This window comes from Chaetura pelagica, unplaced genomic scaffold (assembly GCF_000747805.2).
Source record: "Chaetura pelagica isolate M959 unplaced genomic scaffold, ChaPel_1.0 scaffold33, whole genome shotgun sequence".
NCBI lineage: Eukaryota > Metazoa > Chordata > Aves > Apodiformes > Apodidae > Chaetura > Chaetura pelagica.
In genome coordinates this window covers 1,669,149-1,693,610 of record NW_009952874.1, presented here as the reverse complement: position 1 = coordinate 1,693,610, position 24,462 = coordinate 1,669,149, and the positions used below count along the sequence as shown (strand labels likewise).

Genomic DNA, 24,462 nt, shown 5'->3' with positions numbered 1-24,462 from the left:
AGGGAAAGAAATCTCAAACAAAACAAAATACCTTTTCAACTGAGCTTCTGAAATAAGTTAAAAGTTATTGCCTTAGCCTACGAAAAACATTTAAAAGTAAAAACTAAGGCTGAACAATAAACACTTACCCACTGTCACCATTTGACTCCAGTTCGACAATTCTGGCTCAAACCAGGACACCCACTCGAAACAAAACAGGTTTGTCAAAAGCACTGAAGTGTTCCTCTGTCCTTCCTCTGAAGTTTCCTAAAGCTTTCAGGAAAGCCCACAGTGCCAGTGCTGCAGACATGCACGTGTAGCACATCTCACCTCCAACCTCAGCTCAGTATTCCCTCTGTTTCACAGCAGGGATGCCCATGTCCCTGCTCACCCACTGCCAGGGGCTTCCTGGGACACAGCACCCCAGCTTCAGTGCTGTGTTTTATTCACCTGCTTTCAAGCCCAGCTGAGGGGCCACCCAGCTGAAGGCCTGCTCTGAAGCCATCTCAGAGCTTGCCTGGGGATGTTCTGCCCCTGAGCATTTCTAGGGAGGGACAGTCCATGAAGGCACTTCAAACAGTCTCTGGATCAAGCCACAACATACCTTTGTTCTACCAAAAAAACCCTATCAGTTACATAAGAAAAGACAAATTCTCTAAAGAACGTTCTGAAATATGCAAAAAGAAGTCTTCTGGCTCTATTAAGAGTGATGCACAACCCCAGCTACCTCCACAGCAACCAAATAGCAGCTGCCTCTAACAGAGTCTCTTGCCCAACAGACCTTAAATTAACACAAGGCTCACAAAAATGTATCAAGTTGAAATTCCTTGTGAAAACTCTTTGTTCCCATTGCACCATAAATAGATGACAGGTGAATAATTTAATACACAGTTATACACATGGATGACATACAGAAATATCTGTCAATATAAACAAGGCTCCCTAAAGCTGTCATTGCTCTATGGGACTTTTCCCCCCAGGTCTTTAGCCTATTTTCTGCACTGCTGATCCTTGTTTCTTCATGCAATTTGAAGAAAGTGCAAAAATAACACTGCAGTCTGCAAATATTTACTTTTTCATGTTTTGAAACTAACACAGGAAACCAGACTTAACTTTTTTCTCTCCAGCCCACTTCCTAGTGCACAAACTATCACTGCTTTTCCTCTAGATGGTGCAAGCTCCTCTCTGCAGCTCAGAGGGTTTATGAACCCCAGGCTCCATTAGTTTTATCATCTACGGGTACAGCATTCATTTTTGGAGCCAAAGCTGCAACAGTGACTTTCAAAGCCACTGCCAAGGAGTTCAGTTTTGGAGTGCAACTAACTCGAAACGCTGCTTGCGAGGAAGTTATTCACCTTGTGCTGCTGCTCCAAAACTTTTATTCCTCAGTAACTGCCTTACAGATTTTAGCAGTCATGTTCTAACACTGTTAATGCACATACTGAAAGCTGCTTCTCCCATGAATTATCTCCAGAACTGCAGCCACATAAGACGCTGTATATTTACATACACACATCCAATGCATCTTTAAACTTACCATACTGCTACAGCTGCACAAACCTCAGGCAAGCCAGCTAGTTATTTACCAAGGATCACAGAGGAGCTTCTCACAGAATGGTTTGGGTTGGATGGGAAAAGACCTTAAAGCTCACCTAGTTCCAACCTCCTTGCTTCAGGCAGGGACACGTTCCACTAGATCAGTTTGCTCAAAGCCCCATCCAACCTAGCTTTGAATGTTTCTGGGAATGGGGCATTCATATCTTCCTTGGGCAACCTCCGCCAGTGTCTCACCACAGGGAAGTTTCTTCCTAATGTCTAAACCAAATCTACCCTCCTGCAGCCTGAAACTGTTCCCCGTTGGCTGCATGAGACAGCAATACAGTATTAGCAGCTTTCAGTCTGGAATTACTTAGATGCATTAATTGCTTCTATGACTGCAACAAAGACCTGCTCCAGTGCTCTGTAACCAGACTGCATCTGGAGGGTTGAGCAGACTACATAGGAACATGTAATTTTAGGTAATATTACTGCTTTATCATTAACTTAAAACTTGATTTAAATTGATATTAATGTGTTGGGTAACTTTTTTAAGTTAAAAGGTTTTTTGACCTTTACATTAAGGATCTAACTACTGACTGGGATGGCAGCAGCTGTTAAGGGCAACCAGGTGGGCTTTGGGGAAGGAAGGTCTGCCCAGTTCCCTGGCAGCAAGTGTGTGAGAACACCAAGGTCTGACCAGGAAGGCTGCTGCCCCTCCTCTCTGCACCAGGTGGAGCTCTGGACAGCGAGGAGGAGCAGAGGGGGAAGTGACGTTAACAAACACATCAGTGCAGCAGAAAAAAAAATGCAAGCTTGAGGGTTTGTTCAAACTTTTTGTCCATTATTTCTGCTCTATTACCATAATATCTTGCATAAAATACAACCTAACTGGGAGACCAGAAGCAGTATTTGGGAGCAGAAGGTCACAGTTTTTTCCATTTACATTTGGAGCTATGAAAGAGACTAAACCAAAATTCACCTCTTTCAACACCAGCCTCTTGCTCTTAAGATGATCATCAAGTGCACACACAGTTCAGTCTCCTACTCTGAGTCTGCCTCAGTGGTATTCCTTAAAACACCACCTCTCTACTGTGAAAAGGCTCACTCATCTTAAATAGTAACAGGCAGGAGGAGGAAGCTCTTCCAAGGAATAAAAAAAAACCCCAAATCTATTAACTAATACGGAGAAAAAGCAAAGGTCACAGACAAGACTGAGCTCAGTTCCACAACCATTTCACCCAGTGCATGCTCAGATATTATTGCATTTACATTCTTCCGGTTAATAATGAATTCTAAAGTATTAGTAAACTGATTCTGCTTATATTACAGATAAGAGTATTTAATTAAGAGTTAAATAATTAAACAAATGCTTACTTGATTAAGTGAAACATCTACTTACCTTCAGTAAGTGAGATCCTTTTAGAAAAACCATGCCCATCTATTCCATTCCTGAGATGTGTGAATGCCACAGGGTGAGCCAGCCATGTTTCTCCACTCCCACACTCCCACCACTGCCTCCCCCAAAGGAAGCAGAGGAATCAATCCTTCACCAATACCAACTCCAGAGCTTGAGCTCAAGACGTAGAGTTGGTTACACAAAGAGAAGTTTAGTTGAATCCCTGCATACAAGCCTCTTCCCTCCAACCAGGGCCTCCAAACTCATTTCTATCTAGAAGACAGTACATAGCAGCAGAGAAACATCCGGGGCGCACGGATGGGACAGCCTCTATCTTTCTGCACCATCTCTAGGGACAGGCAGTACTCAGCATGGTGGTGGGAAAAGCTGTGGGAGGAGCAGTGCACAACTGGTGTGTCTTTCCCCTTCTAGCAGGAAAAAAAAACACTAAAGATGAACTGGTGCAAGGGGCACACAGAAAAAAGAACACACAAGTCAGAACTCAAGATCCAGAGTCATCAACTCCATCAGTACTAGAGAACAAGACCCCAGGAACAGAAGCTTCTCTAGTTGGAAGAAAATTCCTGCAAATAGGCCTCAAGATTCCCTTGTACACTACTATGGTAAGGAACATTAAGAACAGGTCAATGTTAAGAACACAGCCAACATGGGTCTGTCATAGATACCTCTGAACAATGCATAGGTGATCCAAAATTTGTCAACACAGAAGGCCTTTAGTGACTAATGCTGAAGCTTCACCAGGGCTTAGATGATGATACAGTGACTAGAGAGCTTCCTTCCCCATGCACAGGCATGCTTGGACAGACAAGTCTGGTAGAATCACAAAACTCCCAAAATAGGAAGTAGAAATCTAATCATCTTTCACTAAGACATAAGTTGACTGATTCAACATATTTTAAAATACAAAATGAATCTTCACGGACATTCATAAGCTTTTAAATCAGGCTAACAAGGAAAATTTTTGAAGATCTAATAAGTAAAACCAAGTTAGAATAACTGCAGAGAATCAGAGAGTTCAGAAAACTGTGATTTAACAAGAGGAAACAACTGAAAAATCCGACCTGGCTCCTGTCCTGATGACAAAATAAGTTAGTAGATACCAAGTGAAATATGAAAGGCATGAAGACTTTCACCCTGGAAGTCAGAAAATGAAGGCTAGACAAATTTTCACTTTTAGGTGGTACACATTTGCCTTAAGTATTTTGCACAGAAATACTTGAATCCTGCTGCTATGTTCCAAGCATCAAAGTTACATGGGGGAAAAAAAATGTTAAGTCTCTGAAAGGCTTTAACTTACTCTGCTGTCAGAGTTTTTTCAGCACTTTTTACCAGCAATTAAATACTGTTTTGTCAGTATGGAAGCTCCAAAACAGTGAAATAATAATTTTAGTTGAAAACTATTACAGGAATCTGAGGGTTATCATGATAAAGACTTTGGTAGTTCTATTCAGTCCTTCTATAGGCTAACCCCTGTAAGGTCTTCTGCAACAAACAGCATACAGAACACATACAGAACTCTTAACAAAGGGAATGAACACTGACCAGTTGACTCTGGATGCAGGAAAAAACCCGAGAGCCTTTGAAGTAGTGGATACAGACATTACTAACACTGCAAGATTTGGCACCAAAGGACTGGGATCAATGACAGCTCCACAAATAAAGCAGAATGCTGACGGGTGCTTTAGGGACACCAGCTGTATTAAGCAGAGGGGACAAAAGAACGTCTGCCTTTTTAAGGACCCATTGATTATGACTAATATCCCCACAACTAAGTAATGCTCCCACTTTCCGGGCTTTAGGTACCTCGCAATCTATGGACAACAGTTTACTCTTATCTAGAGGACTGGGAGCTGGAATAGGCTCCTCCCAGAATAAAGGAGGATGTTCTCAAAAGATATTTACTGAAACTTTACGAGCAAGAGACTGATTATACCCTACAGGATGAAAGTATAAAATAAGAAATCTTAGCAGCAATTTGCACTCCACTCTTGCTGAGAGGATTGTTTCTAAACTCTTAGGAACAAGTCTCAAGAAACCTTCTTTTAACTTTTTCAGTACCTGCTTTTGTTGCAACAGAAATATTTATTAGATTAAACAGAATTTCTGTCTCCTTTTTTTTCTCCATATCCTGGAAACAGTCATATTATTCCCCACCAGCCTTTGGTATATGGGGCAGAAATGTACTCAGATGTTTTAGGCTGCTTCTCCATGTCCTCAATCATAGTTCTTAATCTTCTCCTGCAATGGCATCAGTGGTTTTGTTGGATTTTTTTTATATAATGTTCGATCAGAAGTTTAATCTCAGACAGAGATTACATTTTAATTCGTTGTCTTGAAACAATCACAAGTTGGAGAAGTTTAAAAGACAAGTCTGTTAAAAGAAGCAGAAATGCTCCCACCATACAGAAAGCCAAAGCTACACACATAACCAAAACCAGATCTACCAGTCAAAAAAAAAATATGTATTTTTAATTAGTAATTCCTGCCTCAAGGAAAAAGCTGAACCACTGAATGACATCAACAGGAAGCAAGCAACATTAGCTCTTCCTATCACTCCACTTGTGTTCTCAATTCATTGTTTTGATAAGCTCTTTGATCACAAGGGGTCCTAACAGTAACATGCTGTCCCTCACCAAATAACAGACCTTCATGCCTGCATTTAGCCTGTTACCCTTGATTAGAAAACAAAAGGCATATAAGATTTTTAAATCCTTAAATCACTTTCTTTTCAATGAGACAATGAAAAGAAAACATTTAGATCCAAATGGAAAATACAGCAGGAGATGAAAATGTTAGTTTTTGGTGACCACACACCATTTTTAACTTCGTAGGATCCTCTAAAGGCCAGATTTCCACAGGATGGTCAGACCACCATTCACAGTGAAAAGACAGGAGTCACCATCACAAGCTGCAGAAAGGGAAAATTGCAACTGGAGGTCAGAAAAAAACTCCTCACGATGGAAGTGGTAAAGCACACACAGTAACCCCATCATTGGAGGTTTTCAACACTTTACTAGCAAAGCCCCGGAGCAACATGGTCTAACTGATGTTAGATCCTGCTTTGAGCAAAGGCTGGAATAAATGATTTTCAGAAATCCCTTCAAGCCCTATGACCTCAAGGTTTTCTTGTTAGGCTGTTTACAGTCACTAGTATCTCCTACACTTCATACAAAGCTAAGTAAAATTGATCTAAGGAAAGATACAGTAGAAAGATAAATTCCAAACTTGCAGTGTGCACAAGAATACTTCAAATTCCGTATAGCAGCTGTTTAGCAAATCAAGTGAAAATCCTACCTAAAACCAGCACCCAGCTATGAAAGAACCTTCCAAAGAAAGTAACATATCTCTTGACTGTATTATCAAAACAATTACATTGAATTTCCAGAGTACACAACAGTGTAAAGATGAGAATAAATTTCAAGCAATTTCACTGAAAAATCACGATGCCAAACAGGTTAAAGAAAGTGCAAATATGGGGATGGGGCAGGGAGAAGTCAGCCTTTATTCCAAGTTCATTAAATTAGCTTTGGCTGATGTCTCAGCAAGAGAAGCACTGCCAACTACCCCCAGTTTACAAAATAACAGTCCTACTCAAACTGGGAAAAGCTCCTGTAGCTGATCAGATAAAGATGTCAGAGGAAATTTGGAAACATGGGATCTGCAGAAGACAGTTTTTGTTTTCTGCAAGCATACCTGGTGTCAGGAAATTATGCAGATGACACCACAGAAGCCACGAGCTACGTGCCCAGAGCAGAGCACCAGCTGAAGCCGGAAGCATCACCTGCCCACAGATCCGTGCCCCACGTGCCCACTGCACAAGTGAGACACATCCAAGTACAGTGGGCTGGAACGCTTCTAAGGGTAGAACAGCACTCCAAAGCTCTTTCCTTTTCCCCTTGTCCTTTCTTCAACCCTGTTTCGTCATCAACCTTCCAGTTAAGTCTAGCACCCTTATCACAGACCATGCATCCACATCAGCCTCATGACCTAAATTAAACTCTGCTCAACCGATTCAAGAAACTCCAACTTGCCACCACCTCCCTCCTGCCAGCCTAAATGCTGTTGTAGGGCCCTTCGAGTTACAACTCCAGCTGCAGGTGTATCCCTGACATAAGGCCTGCTACACACAGCAGAAATGCATGTGCATTTTCAGAAGTACCTGAACTATCTAGAGAGCTGTGCCACTCAAGTCTTGCAATGCTACATGTTCCAGTGATGTTCTGAAGTCTGCATAAAGCAGTATCAGAAGCCAGTAACAAAATTAACTTCTACTTGCAGGAAAAGCAAAAGGAAACAGGACATTTCTACTTCACACACAATATTGTCTAGAGGAAGCAAATGGTAAATTGTAACGCACATTTGATTCAAATTAGGTAGTTACTAGTAATTTAGACTGCAACAAGCTATTCAAGATGCCAAGACATAAATTTATAGAATCATAGAATCCTAGGGGTTGGAAGGGACCTCGAAAGATCATCTAGTCCAACCCCCCTGCCAGAGCAGGGTCACCTAGAGTACATCACACAGGAACCCATCCAGGTGGGTTTTGAATGTCTCCAGTGAGGGAGACTCCACAACCTCCCTGGGCAGCCTGTCCCAGGGCTCTGTCACTCTTACAGTAAAAAAATGTTTTCAGATATTCACCTTGAACCTCCTATGCTCCAATTTGCACCCATTACCCCTTGTCCTATCACTGGTCATCACTGAGAAAAGCCTAACTCCATCTCCCTGACACTCACCCCTTACATATTTGTAAACATTGACGAGGTCACCCCTCAGTCTCCTTTTCTCCAAGCTAAAGAGAGCCAGCTCCCTCAGCCTTTCCTCATAAGGGAGATGTTCCACTCCCTTAATCATCTTTGTAGCTCTGCGCTGGACTCTTTCGAGCAGTTCCCTGTCCTTCTTGAACTGAGGGGCCCAGAACTGGACACAATACTCCAGATGCGGCCTCACCAATGCAGAATAGAGGGGGAGGAGAACCTCTCTCGACTGACTAACCACACCCTTTCTAATGCACCCCAGAATGCCATTGGCCTTCTTGGCCACAAGGGCACATTGCTGGCTCATGGTCATCCTCCTGTCCACCAGGACCCCCAGGTCTCTTTCACCTACACTACTCTCCAGCAGGTCAGCCCCCAACCTATACTGGGACATCATGTTGTTCTTCCCCAAATGCAAAACTCTACACTTCCCCTTGTTGAATTTCATCATGTTTCTCCCCGCCCAACTCTCCAGCCTGTCTGTGTCTCTCTGAATGGCAGCACAGCCTTCTGGTGTGTCAGCCACTCCTCCCAGCTTAGTGTCATCAGCAAACTTGCTGAGGGTACATTCTATACCCTTATCCAGGTCGTTGATGAAGATGTTCCCAACAGAAAACGGGCTGTGTAGAACCCATGTGTTTTTATGCACACTAATCATGCATTTTATAGACAGGACAAGAAATGTGGAACAGACAAGACATTAGCATGATTAAAGAAATAATTATGCTTTAGTTAGATTGCTGCCTGATTTAAAGCCTCGTGCCACCCCTGAAACTACTATAGACATTTGTGACAAATTCCCCAAAGAGACTGCACTGAAGAGAAATTATTAGGTGTATTTAGTCATCCCAACAAGAACTCCACTGAAAAAAGTCTGTTGTTCTTTCACTGGAGTAACTGATCTGAACTCCCACCAGGAAACTACAGAAATATTGAAACAAAATTATTAAATAAAATACTAAAAGTCTACAAACAATGTTTAAGATACTAAAACACACATATATACTGTGAAGCTCATAATTAACTACTTTGCTCACAGCTAACTACTGTGCATCAATGACATGTATGTCATATCAAGACCAAGATAAATAAGAACAATGAAAAAACACCATCTGTTCCCCCCCCCCCTTCTGATTCCATTGCCTTTTTATTCATCTACCCACCCATCAGCCTTTTGACACAAACAACGAAAACCAAGATGTAAGAGCCAAAATAAATCAACAGTAAAACAGCTGTACTTCTCTCTATCTACTGCTTTTCTACCTTTATTTTTCTTTGTGACTTTAAGAGTCACAGACTTTTCTTCCGATAAGTGATAACTTATGTACAATGAACATACAGGTAATTTTAAAACCGCTGTAACTAACTGCAGTTTAAAAATAATTTTACAGAGAAACTTAATTACTAATTACAGCCATCCTCAGTATGGGCATGTGACAAAACCTTGCCTCGGAATCATCATGTTATAAATACATCTACTATTTAGTATCTTAAATGAATTTTCACAGGAAAAAAACAAGCCTGTATCAAAAGGGCAAGTGCTTTGCCAGGAACCCAGATTCAACCAGCTGTTGTTCAGACCCTGCTGCTGCTACTACGAGGATGTGGGTTTTGGACACATTCCTTGCTAAGTGTGATTTACTACAAGCTGCATTTTTCACTTCACCATGATCAGAATCAACAGTTACTACCCTGGCACTGGCACCATTAACCACACATTTTTCAAGTGACCTTATTAGTATTTTCAAAACCACACAAATCAACAGTGACATTAATATCCTACTGCACCATGACATTTTGATTAGAAAAGTCATAGTGAGAAAGTTTTGCTACTTGATTTCTGCTTTCAACTTTCAAAGATAACAGTTCAAAGAGAAAAAATAATTAGATTACTGTACAAAATGTTAAAGGAGTCTTAGGAGGGTTTTCAATGACTGGTTTAACTAAATTTTCTTATTCCACCTACTTTTCCAGAACTTTATCTTGTTTAGAATAAAGTGCTCACTGTCTCACTTCAGCCTCAAAAACATGTTTAGACAAATCTGTTCTCCATTGAGAGAAAAAAAATACAATAAAAAAATCAGCTTAAAATAAATTTATTAAACAATACAAAAATAAGCATGCTGGAAATCAAGATACATAAATAACATACAATGCAAATGAAAAATGGAAAACGAGACAGGGTAACTTAACAACTGAGCCAAAAAAGTACAACACAAATGCTAAAATAAAATTTTTAAAAGCACTTACATTTCTAATGAAATGTTAATGATGCTGACAAAGAAAAACAAACAAACAGCTAAAATGCTTGAATATCAAGAATTGCTATTACTGGTAGCACAGGTGAAGACCAAAACCATTGCAGACTCCAGACACCCAGTGCCCAGCCCTAGCACAGCGCTCCTTCCCACCCGCTCACCAAAGGCTGTGCAGGCAGGGGCAGGTGGTCAGGGCAGGACTAGCTGTGGCCCAGCTATTTGGTACCTGCCATGGACACCAGCCATCTGCAGACACAACAGGCCAGAGCAAGAGAAACTGAGTGTAGGCATGTTACAAAATAATTGGTCCAACGGAGTCTCCTCCTGACCCTTCCTAACTAGAGTCTGGCTTAAATTCCAAGACAGGCTTCAAAAGCATGTATTACAGAACTGTAATATAAGTATCTAAAGTAAAGACTGTGTAAGCTGTACCCCAAGTATTCTTGTTATGCATATTAAAGATCTAATAGTTGCCTTAATTTTATATTTCCCATGTAGGACTTGCCTCTACCATAATTTTTGCACGTAACTGAAAAATAAAAATAAAAGTGTCTTATTTTTGAGTTGAAACCCAGATGGAACAATTTCTCCATCTCCAGTCATGTTTTTTAAAATTAGCTTCAAGTAGTACTTAAAATCAGAAAATAAGTTGTGTAAAATTAGACCAGGAAAATCCTGCATCACACATTTTTCTTTCTTAATTATGTCAGCAATTTACCCAGCAAAGTCATTGCTGTAAGTAAATTTCATCAGGAGCCCAGACACTTTATGTTCCCTCTTGCAACTGAGGGTACTTCAGGTAAAGATGTGTAGTTCTGCAGGATCTCAATACTAGTTATATCTCTGTACCTACTAGTTTACTGCAAAGTCCTCAATCAGGAGAGATATTTACAACTGAAGACTTTGCTTTTACTTTACTCTTTCCAAGATAATAACTGACAAACCTGACCTTATCATCAGTGGCAAGATCATAAAAGACCAGCAAATAATGACTGATTACTGACATGCACCAGAAACCTAAATCTTCATCCTAGTAGGACTTAAAATTCACTGAAAATTTATGTTCTGTATTATTTTGCTTGAACATCTTAATCCTAGGCTTCAAAGACAGGAAGCCCATCCTTTAACAATACACTACCAGATGAAGATTATTCAGGGTTTAGTCAGAGCTTATCTCAAATGTTTATGCAGAACTAAGTACCTAAACGGAGCAATTAAGAACAGCTTGCTTTCTCAGAGAACATCAGCTTTGCTTTATTATCTTTTACATATTTTACCTCCAGATTGGACAAAAAGAGGCAGGACAAGCCTAACTCTCCCCTCATGCAAAACTCACATATGAATGAGTTTTAGATAGAAGGACTAGGGGAAAGGGTGAGGAGAAGGGGTGGACCCTTTCAAAGGAATCATCTGTCATTGTCTCTTAAAATACAGAACCAGCTATTACCATATATTGTTACTTGGACAAGTTTTCAACAGGATTCTGCATGATGTGTACAGGGAGTGGGACAGATCAAATTATCTGCAAGCTTTTAAAGGGGAAAACTATAAAAACTGATAATAACTGTCTAAGAATTTTAGCATCACTAAGAATCTGATAACTACAAGTGCCAAGACTTTAGCAAGTCTGCGCTTTCTGACCCTATTTGAAGCTTACATGAAACCCCTTCAGGATACACTCTATTCAAGATACTCAGAATTATCCAATTATACAGATGAACAGATGTGGTAACCTGTAGAAGCAAGAAAGTCCTGTTTCTTAGCAAGCTGTCAGAGCTACAAACTCACCATCATTGTAAAACATAGAAATTAATTATATATTTTTAAAAATTTGCTCATGTGTACTTAAAGAAAACCTCTGATTTTAAGTATGGCCATGCATGCACACTACCAGTTAACTGTAAACAATTTTAATAAGACCTACATACATGCTGTGCTCTGAATATATTTTCTGCTCACTACTCTCAGTTGGTTACCCCTCTCAACCCAAGATTCCTCACATTCCTCTCTAGGGTGGAGCAAGCATAATTAGTAAGACAGACTTCTGAGTCATAACTACCAGCTGGCAGCACAAGCAGCTAGCAAGACACTCAAAATAGTTTGGCAAGAAATCTTTCTCCTGCATTAGTTAACTTGCAAACAGGCAGGTTTCCTCCTCTCTTTCCCCCAGTTCTCTCCAGCCATTTTTGCTCTTTTAATGTATGTGTTAGCATTAATAATTATTAAAGCTCCGATTTTAAGATTTTATATATACAATCTTCACTAGCATGTCCAGAGGATGCATTTCTGTTCAAAGCAATTTGAAAGCTCATATTAAAAAAAAGAGAGGATACAGTAATAACATGACTCACAACCTATCTTCACTTAATATACAACTATTTAGAGATTGATGAATTGGCTGTAATTTGCTGACACTATTTTACTTTACATTTCATTAAAATTCATCTATCTTTACATGCTGACCCTGATCAGAGGACATACTGTAACACCTTGCTTAGACGTTAATTTAGTTAAAATTCTCAGATATAAACAAAAATAAACAGATATACACAAAAGTGGTATATCTTTGAAAACATTCCGATCCCCTCCCCCCCTTTTTTTTTGTAAACGTGCTTTAAGTAACTAGAAAAAGTCAGTTAACAGGTTTGGTTTTTGTTGTTTGCATGTGCTTTTCTTCCCCCACCTTGAACTTTGACAGTCTTTTTGGTATAACATACAGAATTTACACAAAATGTATATATAAATGAAACACCAGGCAAACAATATTCAAATCAAAGTCAAATCTAGAGATGCTTGAGGGTTTTTAAAATGCAGAATTTAATGAAGCTAGAACCCATTTGTTTAGTTTTGCTCTCCCCGACCTTCCATTCTATACACTATGGTTCTGGAGATGTCCTCGTTTGACTCGGGTGACACTTTTTTCCATACTGTTTCTTTTAAAGCAAGTTCTTGCTGGAGATTCTCATAGTCCATTGGTCCAAAGGAATGCTAGTTGTTCAAGCAACATACATTATTTATTAGTGTATTGGAAGGAAAAAAATCCATACTTGCAGTCAATGCTAACAGAACTCATGTTTTTCACCTGTTCACATAAACTGTTATTTTCTCTTTTCCAATTAGGAAAAATTCAAATTCCAAACTGGGTCTTTTCTAGATGTATACATGCAAATAGAAGCACTTGAAAAATCATTCTACTGCAACTTCTCTTACTGAAACCTTCAGGGCTTAGTAAAAACATCAACAGTAATAAAGGCAAAAAGCTTTTTATTATCTCAAGGAACCTCACACTTTTCTTTAGCTGGAGTGGATTCAGTTCATTCCCAGAGACTGCTTGGTCTGCTTGCTTAGTAACAGGCACTTGCCTACAGCATTCTGTCACCTGTATTCAATGCCTGTGCAGCTCACAGCAAGTCAGGTTGTCTCAGACATATCACTGTGAAAAAATGCTAAACATACACCTCATGAACTGCAGCACAGAAAGGCTAAACCTACCAGCTGGTCAAAACTTCATTAAAGGCAACCCAGTACAGTAAAACTCTTTGAAACTTCTCTCAGAAACCACATACTTACTCTAGCAAGGGAGATGAACTGCACGAAAAGGAGTTCAAATCTAACATGAAATTCTACTACACAAACCCTGTGATAGCGTGGTCCACCCAGGTAAGTGTCCACTAGTTATGTAAACTAGCTAGTTTATCTGAAAGCTTTGATGCAATACATGTCATCGAGCAGTTTTGCATTTGGAGAGGAACTTTCAGTATTTCTTCTGATGGCTACAAGGAATACTCACTAAACACACACATCAACTTACCCGCTGATCACCACCTTCTCTGCGAGGATCAAGCTTTTTTGCAAAGTGCCTCAAATTATCGTAGTTATGGAAATTGCACAAAGAAACCAGATCCTGCAAATAGTTAGTGAAGGCATATTACAATTTGCACATGACAGTAAAATGTATGTGAGATAACATTACTACCACTTATGTTTTACATCATACCTACACAACTCTTCCAAAAGGAGAAGATGAAGCTAGGGAAGAGCTTGCCCAGCAACTGGGGCTGGTCTATGAAGACGTTTTAGGTCAGATTGTTTTCAAAAAGCAGTTTTAAAAATACATCAGAACAAAAATACTTTGTTAGAACATTTTTCTTTTATTATGAGTTGTATTTCCCATGTTTTGAAAATTGTTTACACTGACTGGAGAGAAAAAGGAGTCTAAAAATAGCACTACAGCTTCTAACACAGTGTACAAGAGACCAGCTCTTTCATTACTTCATAAAGTGCTCCTTTTCAAAGCTTTTCCACAGTAGATTTCTCCAGTGTTTCTGGCATCATATTTTCATAATGCTCACTGAATTAAAGTGTTATTTATTATTGAAATGCAAATGTATCTTGTTGGACTTTCACCCTTGGATCAAATGAAAATTAGTATGTATGGAAGAGTCACAAATCACTTTAATTCATTTAGATCTCAGCTATAGTAATGGGAGCTCAGTAAATATCAACTGCAAAAGCAAAACAAACAAAAAACAACAAACAAATAAGAAAGGTAATGCCACTTACATGACAGAAGTGAATTCCTTTAACACTGTTGCCCATCTTGTCCAAAGGAGGTGACCAGCACATCAAGCCCATGACATTAGGAACAACCAGAAGAATCCCACCAGCAACTCCAGATTTAGCAGGAAGACCAACCTATAGAATAGTCAGATAATCACTGTTCTCTGCAAACATTCTTTACTATTGTAACACAATGCATCAGCATTTTAATGGATATTACTATGCAACATTTATAAACTGTAGATCTGGAAAGCATTTTAAGTTGGGAAAGCATTATTACTCTTTTTAGACAGACAATAACCAGACGCAGAATTCATGGCAGTCTCAGGCATGTGATCATCAAGTTATTTGCTCTCAGTAAAACAGAGAGTCAGTCACAGAGTGAAAAAGATAAATTTAGATCAATTATAGAAAAGCAATTATGACTAAGCAGTAGTACCTAAGTCTACCTGTCACGAATAGTTTACAACAAGGCAGTAGTACAAAGCCAAATACCTAAAAAACACCTTGACTGGAAAAGGCAAAACCAAAAAAACTAAGAAAAAAGTAATATAATAACCTACTTATTTACAATCTGGATAAAAGTATTGCTTTTTTTCCAACAGGAACTAACATGTTACACATCCCCATAGCTCTGTAAGCAGTAACTTTTAGGTCACACAAATCATCATCATCAACTTTACATGTGTGCAACACGGAAAAACTAAAAACACTCAAAACAAAATGCTACTAAAAACCACAAGTAAGACGCAGTAAATCTTAAAATGCTTACGTATAAGAAACACAGTGCTGGAAAACAGAAGCATGGTACCTACACTGTATAACAGCCACTTTTATAACATCTCAAGGCAATGAATGAAACAGCCTGAGTTGATGAAGGAAAAGCAATTGTCTGCAAAGGCTTTCTGCTGTGCTTCCCTAACATATAGCAGGATATCTTCACTTATGCTGTTTCCAGTTAGACCTGCATCCATCACCTATTTCTCTCATAAACAGCCTTTCTTAAGGGACAGAACTTATGTTTAATGTGAAAAGGTTTCCCAAACATGACATAGCAGTGAATACTAAGTACTCTAAGGTATGATGTACTAAGAGGTGTACGCTAGATGAGATTTCCTCATATGGTGCATTCCACTTCAAAACAATTAATGTAACACCCGCTCCTCTACCCCAGAAGCAAGCAAGGAAGCTCTGGAATTCGGAGAATAATAGCACAGATTCATCTTCCTGGTCACTGACAGTTAGTAACTGAAAACTACTTACATGAAAAGCAAACTGCCCTGAGAAGTCATACATGCCACAGGAATGCATTAAACTCAAGGTATTCCGGACTGCTTCAGGGCTCAGTACTTTTTCCCCAGTGATTGGGCAAAAGCCCCCGTTAGCCAGCGTCGCTGCCATCACACTTGCTGATTCACACGTTACTTCTATTGAGCAGAGCTTATGAAAAAGAAATTGAGATTGTAAACAATGATACTTGTAGCACAAGAAGGCCAACTATAGCAGGACCAACAATATATCCCTACAGAAACAAAACTCATAAAAACCTGTAGCATAAGATTTGTTACAGGTGGCACTAGTAGCATCAATTAATATGGTCTGTATCTTCCTACTATAAAGATCCCAGCAATAGTGTTTGCAAGCCCTCTTAATAGTTTGGGACAGTATGTTACATTGGATAGTGTCTCTGCTTGATTCCTCCCCCCACCCCCCATTAGGTCCTTTGAGAGGAAGAGATCTGGAAAACAACCTCAGCATTTTGCATCTGTTTCAGTGGCAAAGCCACAGAATGACTGTCATTCTGGTTGTTTTTTCAATTTGAGTTTTTTTTGTGTGGCTTTTTTTAAGCCTTAAAAGAACACACAATCTATTAAAAGTACATTTCAAAGCTGCAGGCTCTAGCACATGCAAGTTTTAATGCCATACCTTCCTGCTGATGCAGCCTTATTTCACCTTTCTCTCAGGTATACTTTTGATATATTAATGATATGACCACACAACAATTTCTCCCAGGATCCCTGCTTCAGTACAGACTATACATACTTTGGTGACACATCAGGAAATGTGATGTGATGCCATCACCTGATGCTGCCTCTTTTCTGCAGAAACCAAAAGATAAGCTGGTTTCAACCTGAAATGCTACTCTGAAAAGTAAACAAACTAGTGCTTGTACTCTTGGTTTTTGCCAAACAGTCATTACATGATACTTCATGAAGTTACCTAAGCCAAGTTTGCATGAGTAGTTACTACCTGGAATTCTTATTTTCCGGGTGCCAAACTCAATACATCCTAGTCCAATCAACTGGAGTTGCAAATCAAGAGACTGTCAGAGACGCATCTAAAATGGCAACTGTGTTTTAAACATATGAAGTATTACATAATATCACCTACTTTGAAAACAAGTGTTTCTAGCTTCTCAGTTTAAGCACCTGCATTTTGTACCTCGAGTCTCTAAAATGAGAATAACCCATCCTCACTTTACAGAGATAATAGGAAAATAAGTTTATTCCTGTTCCTAAAGTTCCCAGTTACACAAGGGAGGAGCATTACAGAAAATGCAAAGAAAAGAAAAAACTAGCCTTTTCAGTACAATTGAAATAGAGACAGTAAGAAGAAAACAGAATTGCCACTCATGGATGAGTGACCTTTTTTCTAAGTATGCAGTGGAAACGAGATATTTGCAAAGGGAACTAAAAGAATGACATGGAATCACGACATTAAGAGATCACACAGCACAAAAATGGGGCCAAACTAAAATACGTCAGAAAAGTTAAGTTTTGGATGTTTCTTAACCTGTGAACTTTGCACTCAGAAGCATATCAGGTATGAAGCAGTGGAATAAAAGCATTTAAAATGTATGTTTAAACAGTACATTCAAATAATCAGTTTTGTTCTGTAATAACAGAAGTTCAGAGTACACTATTAGATTGCACCTAGCTTCCAACCCAACAAGAGCTCAACTACAGCTAATCACGTATACCTTACTTCAGAAATAGTAATTCAATTTATAAAGATTAGAGCAGGTTCATCTCAATTCAAAAAAATAAGATAAAATTTGAATTTAAAAAAAAGCTGTTTATAATTTGCATAAGCAACAGCAAGCCTCATGAAACAAAACCAGATTCATTTTGAGAAATAAATTCTGGAGGTATTTTAAACCATTCCAGGCAGACAAAATCATTAAGAACCTGAACTGCCTCTTGAGAACTGCATGCAGCAGGGCTGAGTGAGTTGTGAATGCTTTCACTTTAGGGAACTCGTTCTGAGGAAATACCTCACACTTGCCAAGTTCTCATTTTGAGAAACTTGCTAAAAGTGAAAAAAAAAAAAAAGGGGGGGGGGGGGGGAGGGGAGGTGACATATGACTAGATTCTTTATTTTACTCATAAGCATTGAATTAAACAAAAACGAGGAGATATCCATACTGTTTCACTTATAACACCACCCTTACGTTTACAATAGAGCATGCACATACTATTTTAGTTACATACAGAGTTTAACACTATGTACTATTTTACTTACAGGTGGTACAATAAAGAGCAGCACCCAAAGAAGCAGAAATGTTTTGTCAGACTCACTAAAGTAATACAAGATGTTTTAAGCTTTTAACTACTAGTGTTTTAAAGGCTATTGCCAGTTTGCATTAGCAACAGAGACACCTCAGCACATCACCTAAACAAAAGCAAAGTTGGTACCAAATGCACATAGTTCATTTCCAAACAGAGTTTAACAGAAGCTGGCAAGTTTAACTACAAGCCACTAAAGCCTTCATATATATGAAGGAACCAGTTTCTCCTGCTTATAATAGTAATTCTAAGTCTTTAATGAATCTCAATTTTAAAATTAGTTACCTGAAAATAGAAGTCTAGTATAGCAACCATATCTGTGCCTTCAGGAAAGCACTGGGGAAGAAAAACAGAGAGACTGTTTAGGTAAAATTAGACTATTTTAAAATAAATATCCCCTTTAGAGAGACATAAATTAAGCTATATTCTTGTCAACATATTAAGTATAAGGCAGATTTAAAATTAAGTATTTCTTTAAATGTAATAAATTATGTCTGATTTCAACATAGCTCAGTGCACTGAGATCAATAGACTAGATATTAAAATATTTTTCAGCACAGCCTTCAACATCTTTAAATCAGCAAACTGTGAAATGCATCTAGGTGCATAGAAAGACATCTGTATAGCAGAAATAATGCATTTTATGACAAATAAAACAAATTATCATGGCTATGATGCAGAAAAAAAATTCTAGGTTTTCTATGAGAATTACATACTTCTAAATTAAAGAATTTTGAGTAACAGTATGAAAACCTAAACAGTATTAAGTAATTTATGCCAACACCGTACATTAAATAGAAGTCTCTACAGAATATTAAAAAAAACAACCCACCACACAGCCTCCAAAATACAAAGAACAGAAGATATTAACCTTTTTTTCTTTCAAGTAGTAGCCGATTGCGAAGTTTCTATCTCCACTCTCTCTTTCAGACTGGAACCTTAAAATACAAATAAATTTAAAGACGGGACAACGTCAAATTTTCAACAAACACCAAAATTGCAGGATGTGTAATGTAATTCAATAAACCTGCATGTAAAGGATACCTTGCTTCCAAGCACACACATTCTACTAAATGGACAGGAATTACTTGCCACACTACACTCAGTTGGAGCAAATGAGCTTTGACATCCAAATACACTCAAGATCCATCCAAATAAACTACTCAAGTAGTGCAAGATCCTGCTCTTAGAAACATTTCTAAAAAGGCCACAGTGAAAGGAAACATCTCTCAGTGGGCTGTAGTGAAGGGGTAATTCCCTTACAACACAGACCACCCTAGAGAGAAATCTGAGGCTGAAAGCTGCACAGTTTATCATGATGGTTAAGTTCAGGTTGAAACCTAAAGGAGGAATCTGTATGGATACAAGGACAGATAATTCTTGCCTGTCTGGTTCCTTCCATGGTTAACACCTTTACACTAACAAAGCTCTGGAAAAATGCTAGTTATCTCTTTCTGTTTCTCTGCATACACATGCCAACTAGCAACCTGCAAGCAACTCTGCTATGTGGAACCTTTATGATTTTGCCAGTGCTGCCTCAAAAAGCTCTCAAGATTTTTAGAATGCTATCGAGTTAATGGGGGGGAAGAGTCTTAAAAAATATTTTAAATACGCAGAGTAAAAAAGCAGAGTCCCAGGTGTATAAAGGACCATTTCTGAACATTTGATACACAGCCATGACTATGCAGAGCTTAAATTTTAACACCAATTCCAGGAAAAGAAGAGTTGCACTTACAGCTCTCACTGCCATAGCACCAACAGAGCACTACGACAGAATAATGACATTTCAAATAGGTAAACAACACTTCTGTGTGAGATTCAGCCACACCCATGACAGAGACATGCACAACTTTAGTTCTTGTCAATTTTAAGCCAAAGACACCCTCTAGTATTAGGTATGAAATGATGGTTTCAGTGTAAATAACTAAACTCTGCCACAAGCTCTGTATGTCAACCAACAGCTGAGGCATTTTCCACCCTACTTAAGTAAATAAAAAATACTCACGTGGCATTACTGAATCCAACATACTCATTACCAGCCATTTTATTCATGAATTGCATCACCTGTTAGAGATAGAGAGTAGGGAAAAAAAAAAACCCACAGTAACATTTTCAGACATTAAAAAAGTTGTAACTTACGAATTTCCAGCCTTACCCTAAACCTTGTAACACAATTTTACAAATGCCACCCAAATCACTAAATGTTTAAACAGCCCAACGCGGATAAAAAGACACAACATTTGAAATTACTAACATTTCACTTGCAATTCCTTTGCCATCAAGACTTTTATCACTGAATTTAGTTTAAAAAGGAATGTTGTAATGTGAACTTACGTAGTCAAATTTTTCTGCATTGTTTGCTCCTTGCTGCAAGAAAAGAAAAAATAATTTACAAATATTGTTAACATATGAAAGAAGTTAGTTCACTTAACAGTATTAGGATTTTTAATGCAAATAACTAAGGTATGGGACTAATTAAGGTACTACAATAATTAATGAAAAAATTAAAGTGTTAGATAAATAAATCTTTTAACTATCATTTAAACTAAATAATTCTCTAAGACTATCAAACAGCAGTATGTTGGAAATTAATTTAAACTGAAGAAGGTATGCTTTATTTTAAGTGCTCTCTATTCAACCTTCTATGTTTAGCATAGTGTAGTAGTTTAGCATTATATAGCAACTGGAGCAATTAAAGAATACAAAAGTAACTACAATCAGGATAATCATAATGAAAACATTAACTTTTTATACATTAGTAACCCAAAGGTATTCTTACATTACCAACAGAGCTGAGCATAGGAAAGTTCAGGCTACTGAAGTTAAAATATTTCCACGGCTAGTGTCCATACTAAGAATTTAGACTGAAGACTTAAAATAAAGTGTTACCCCTTACTATGAAAATAATTGCATTTCATTAAAAAAAAAATATCTGATTTGATTAAGATCTTATTAAATGTCCTAACTATCAAGAATTTAACAGTTGGAAAAACAGAATTTCACATCACAGTACATCATTGTGCTAACAAAGTATGGAAACATCTAAACACAACTTAACAAAGATGCTAGTGAAACTTACTTCTTAGGGTTGGTTGGTTTGGTTTTGGGGGGAGGAAGACAACTATTATTTTTGGGGTGTATATTTTTCCTCCCCCATTTAAGAACATTCTTAAATTTAGTAGCTGCCAGTTAAAGATGTATTAATTCTTTACAGGTCTCTGACAGGCAACCTTTCACAAATTCCTATAGCAAAACACTGAAACAGGGGTGGGAAGTAAAAAAAAACAGCACACTGTCTCCTACCGGGAATTTTTTGGTTTTTGAAGTAGCCAAGTAGAATTTGGTGAGGAAGTTAAAAAAAATAAATAAATGGCATCACATACACAAGTGGAAACAATGTATCTGGAGAAGATAGCTTTATAAATAATTTTAGTATTAAAGACACTCTATTTAGATAACAAAACTCTGTTGAACATATCTCAAACAAATCAAGACACTTCTTGCACTGTGTTTAGTATTGGAATGGGGAAGGGAAGTGGAAAAAAACTAAAGCTTTGTATCAACCAGCATTTTACTTAATGAAATGGGTAAAGCCAGTCTCATTTCCCACTCTGTATGTGGATTAGGGTGTTGCAGATAATCTTTGAAGCCCATGCATCAGCTCATCTACAAGAGGATGTGCAGTCATACACGTAGGATCACTGGCTGAAAGGAACACCACACTGCTTTGCCAGAATTATGCATCAGTGGTTACCTTATGTTTAAAGGCTAACAACCTCACTCTTAAGGCAATAAACTCTAGCTAACTTGTAATAAGATAAAAAAGTTCATGACACATTTCATCAAAATGTTCCTGTATGATATACCAGAACACAAGTCTTAAAAATTTAACTCCAAATCTGTTCAATGAAAAATAATTAAAAGAAGAAATTACCAACTTCATTGAACTGTTGCAGTTGTCAAAATATTCCATAGATCCTAATGCTGTAAAATATGTAACAACATTTAAACCACAAAAACCTTTTCAATCTTTCAAATGCACAATGAACATCTTTTTCTGGGAAAGTGGGTCAGCATTAGTTATGGGATGCTGCATTGATAATTGTATGGTTAGACATGTATAATAAATTGAAACAAGTTCTTTTGTTAAAAAAAGAAAGAGGGAGAAAAGGATCATGCTTTCTGCAAAAAAATATATACATAACACTTCACTTTTTCAGTTGTTGTTTTTTTTTCCCAGTTAAAAAAAAAAATTCCTAGTCCTGCAACAAAAGCTTGGCTTTAATAGCAGCATATAAAATTGGTGGACAAAAGACTCAATGCAAACATTTTCCACATCAGCTTCTTATAAAAAAGGTTTCTCTAAAGTTTACATCTTATCTCATATTTTGGGAAGAAAATCTTCCATATTCCAACTCAGATGATTAATTCTTAGTCCTTGACGTCCCACACACTTGCATAGGTATGTGATATCAAACACAAAAGCCTGGTTACTGACATTAAAATGCTCATCTACCAAAAATATTTACCTAAGTAAGCAAATGACCAAGCCCTCAGTATGGATTTAACATAACAAGTAACTAAAACAGAAAACTTTACTGCCATACACGAGGTGACAACTAAAAAACCCAAGATACGTTTCCCCTTCCAAGAGCTGACAGAGGAATTGCTGCTTCTCCTAAAAACCTAGAGACAGAGGCACAGTCTACAATTAAAATCTAATTGCAAACACAAAAACCTAACATGAAGGATACTGAGTAACTTTTCCACTAAAGAAACATAAGAGACAAGAAAACTTCTTGCACAAGTGCTTCTTGTTTTTAGCTGGACTGTGTAAGCTGACAAGGTTAGGGGCACCGTGACAGCGTTGCTTTCAAAGCACTTCTGTGTAAGTGCAGATGCAATTCATCTGCCTAGGACATCAAAGGAAACGTTCCATGCACTAACTCCACAAACAGAACATTTACTGGAACATATGTTCATATACACACTTACTGTACACATGCTTGTGTGTATATACATATGAATAAAACACTTCTAAATGAATACAAAATTAAATTGAAAAATGTTAAGATTGAGGCAGTTTGATAGGCAGAAAATTCAAACTTGCGTAAGACAGCTCAACACCATCTTGTAAACACTTAAAACCACAATGGACACTATGGCTGTCGATCATAAATTTGAATTTTTTGACTGTGTCAGGTTTTAGTGATCTTCCCCCTTTTTCATCTAAACAAGATACTTCTCATTATTTGTATCTCTACTAGAAAAAAAATACAAGAAGTTGCACAGTTTTCATGTCTACACAGACACAGGAGAGACCCATGGATACTTACCAGAGCTTGCAACAAAATCAGGCAGTATTTATTAGAAAAGTCGTTAATACTAGCCACTTTTCATTGATCTACATTCAGTGCTTATATTATTTGACCACATAAGCTCTTGCCATGTGTCTCTTGTTAAAATCATTTTTCAATTTTGAATCTAAGACAAGCTAATCAAAACATCAGAAGTTTATAATCTAAGAACAGCAGATTGTTTAAAATTAATTTCTGGAATTTTTTCAAGCCAAATTTATAACCTAACATTATACTGTGATGAAAACATCCAGGGGAAAAAAAAATCATTAGAGTGTAAGACAGCATTTTTTACATTTGTGCATTTTGCATTAACTTAGTATATTTATTTCAGTTTTCTGTACTTACACAGGTTATAACTTTATTTGTTAAACTGGGATTGTTCTCTGAGAACTGGTGTCTTGACTGCTTAGCATGCCATTTTCAGCTCTGAAATACTTGACAGCACACTGTCACAGACAGCATATGACCCACTAAGACCACTGTTATTGTTATTTCAAACACAGGTAAGAATTATTTCTGTGTCCTTCAGGTATTAAAATACATGCATACATGACTACAAAATAAACATGTAATTTCAAGGATAACTCCTACATATTCTATGTTACACAACATCCAATACACTTGAGTTTTAATAAAAAGCACGTGCAGAATAATATTAAAGTATGCTCTATCTAAAATCAGTTACTACAAGAAAATTAGTAACCCAGGAAGATTGGAAGCTTCACCAAAATAAAGACAAGTATCTGTCAGAGTAGATCACAACACCAACACATGTTTTAAAGTGGTATGTATATACATCTACACATCAGTCTATCAGGAAGGGGAACTGGAGTGGGTAGCATAGAGCAATTAAGATAAATCTCTACTGTTTATTTTAACTATATGGTCGAACAAACCCAATAAATCATGCATTTTCCCACTCCTCAAGTATTATATCATAACTGTGTATGTTTCCTAATTAATAGCAGCCCAAGAGCAAACAGACCCTTTGCACAGCTGGACAGATTTTTGTACCACTCTTTC

The 24,462-nt window shown here is 37.8% G+C and overlaps 1 protein-coding gene across 1 annotated transcript in view; it reads right to left on the bottom strand.

Moving 5' to 3' along the window:
- The window catches only part of GLS (glutaminase), a 91,383-nt gene that overhangs the window by 9,438 nt on the left and 57,483 nt on the right, over positions 1-24,462 (bottom strand). Inside the window, exons 8-14 of the mRNA XM_009995256.1 lie at positions 20,414-20,446; positions 20,085-20,143; positions 18,951-19,017; positions 18,365-18,415; positions 15,777-15,953; positions 14,517-14,648; positions 13,765-13,857 (exon numbers count right to left, since the gene is read on the bottom strand). Of these exons, the coding sequence (XP_009993558.1) occupies positions 13,765-13,857; positions 14,517-14,648; positions 15,777-15,953; positions 18,365-18,415; positions 18,951-19,017; positions 20,085-20,143; positions 20,414-20,446 (612 nt within the window). The remainder of the gene's footprint in view (positions 1-13,764; positions 13,858-14,516; positions 14,649-15,776; positions 15,954-18,364; positions 18,416-18,950; positions 19,018-20,084; positions 20,144-20,413; positions 20,447-24,462) is intronic.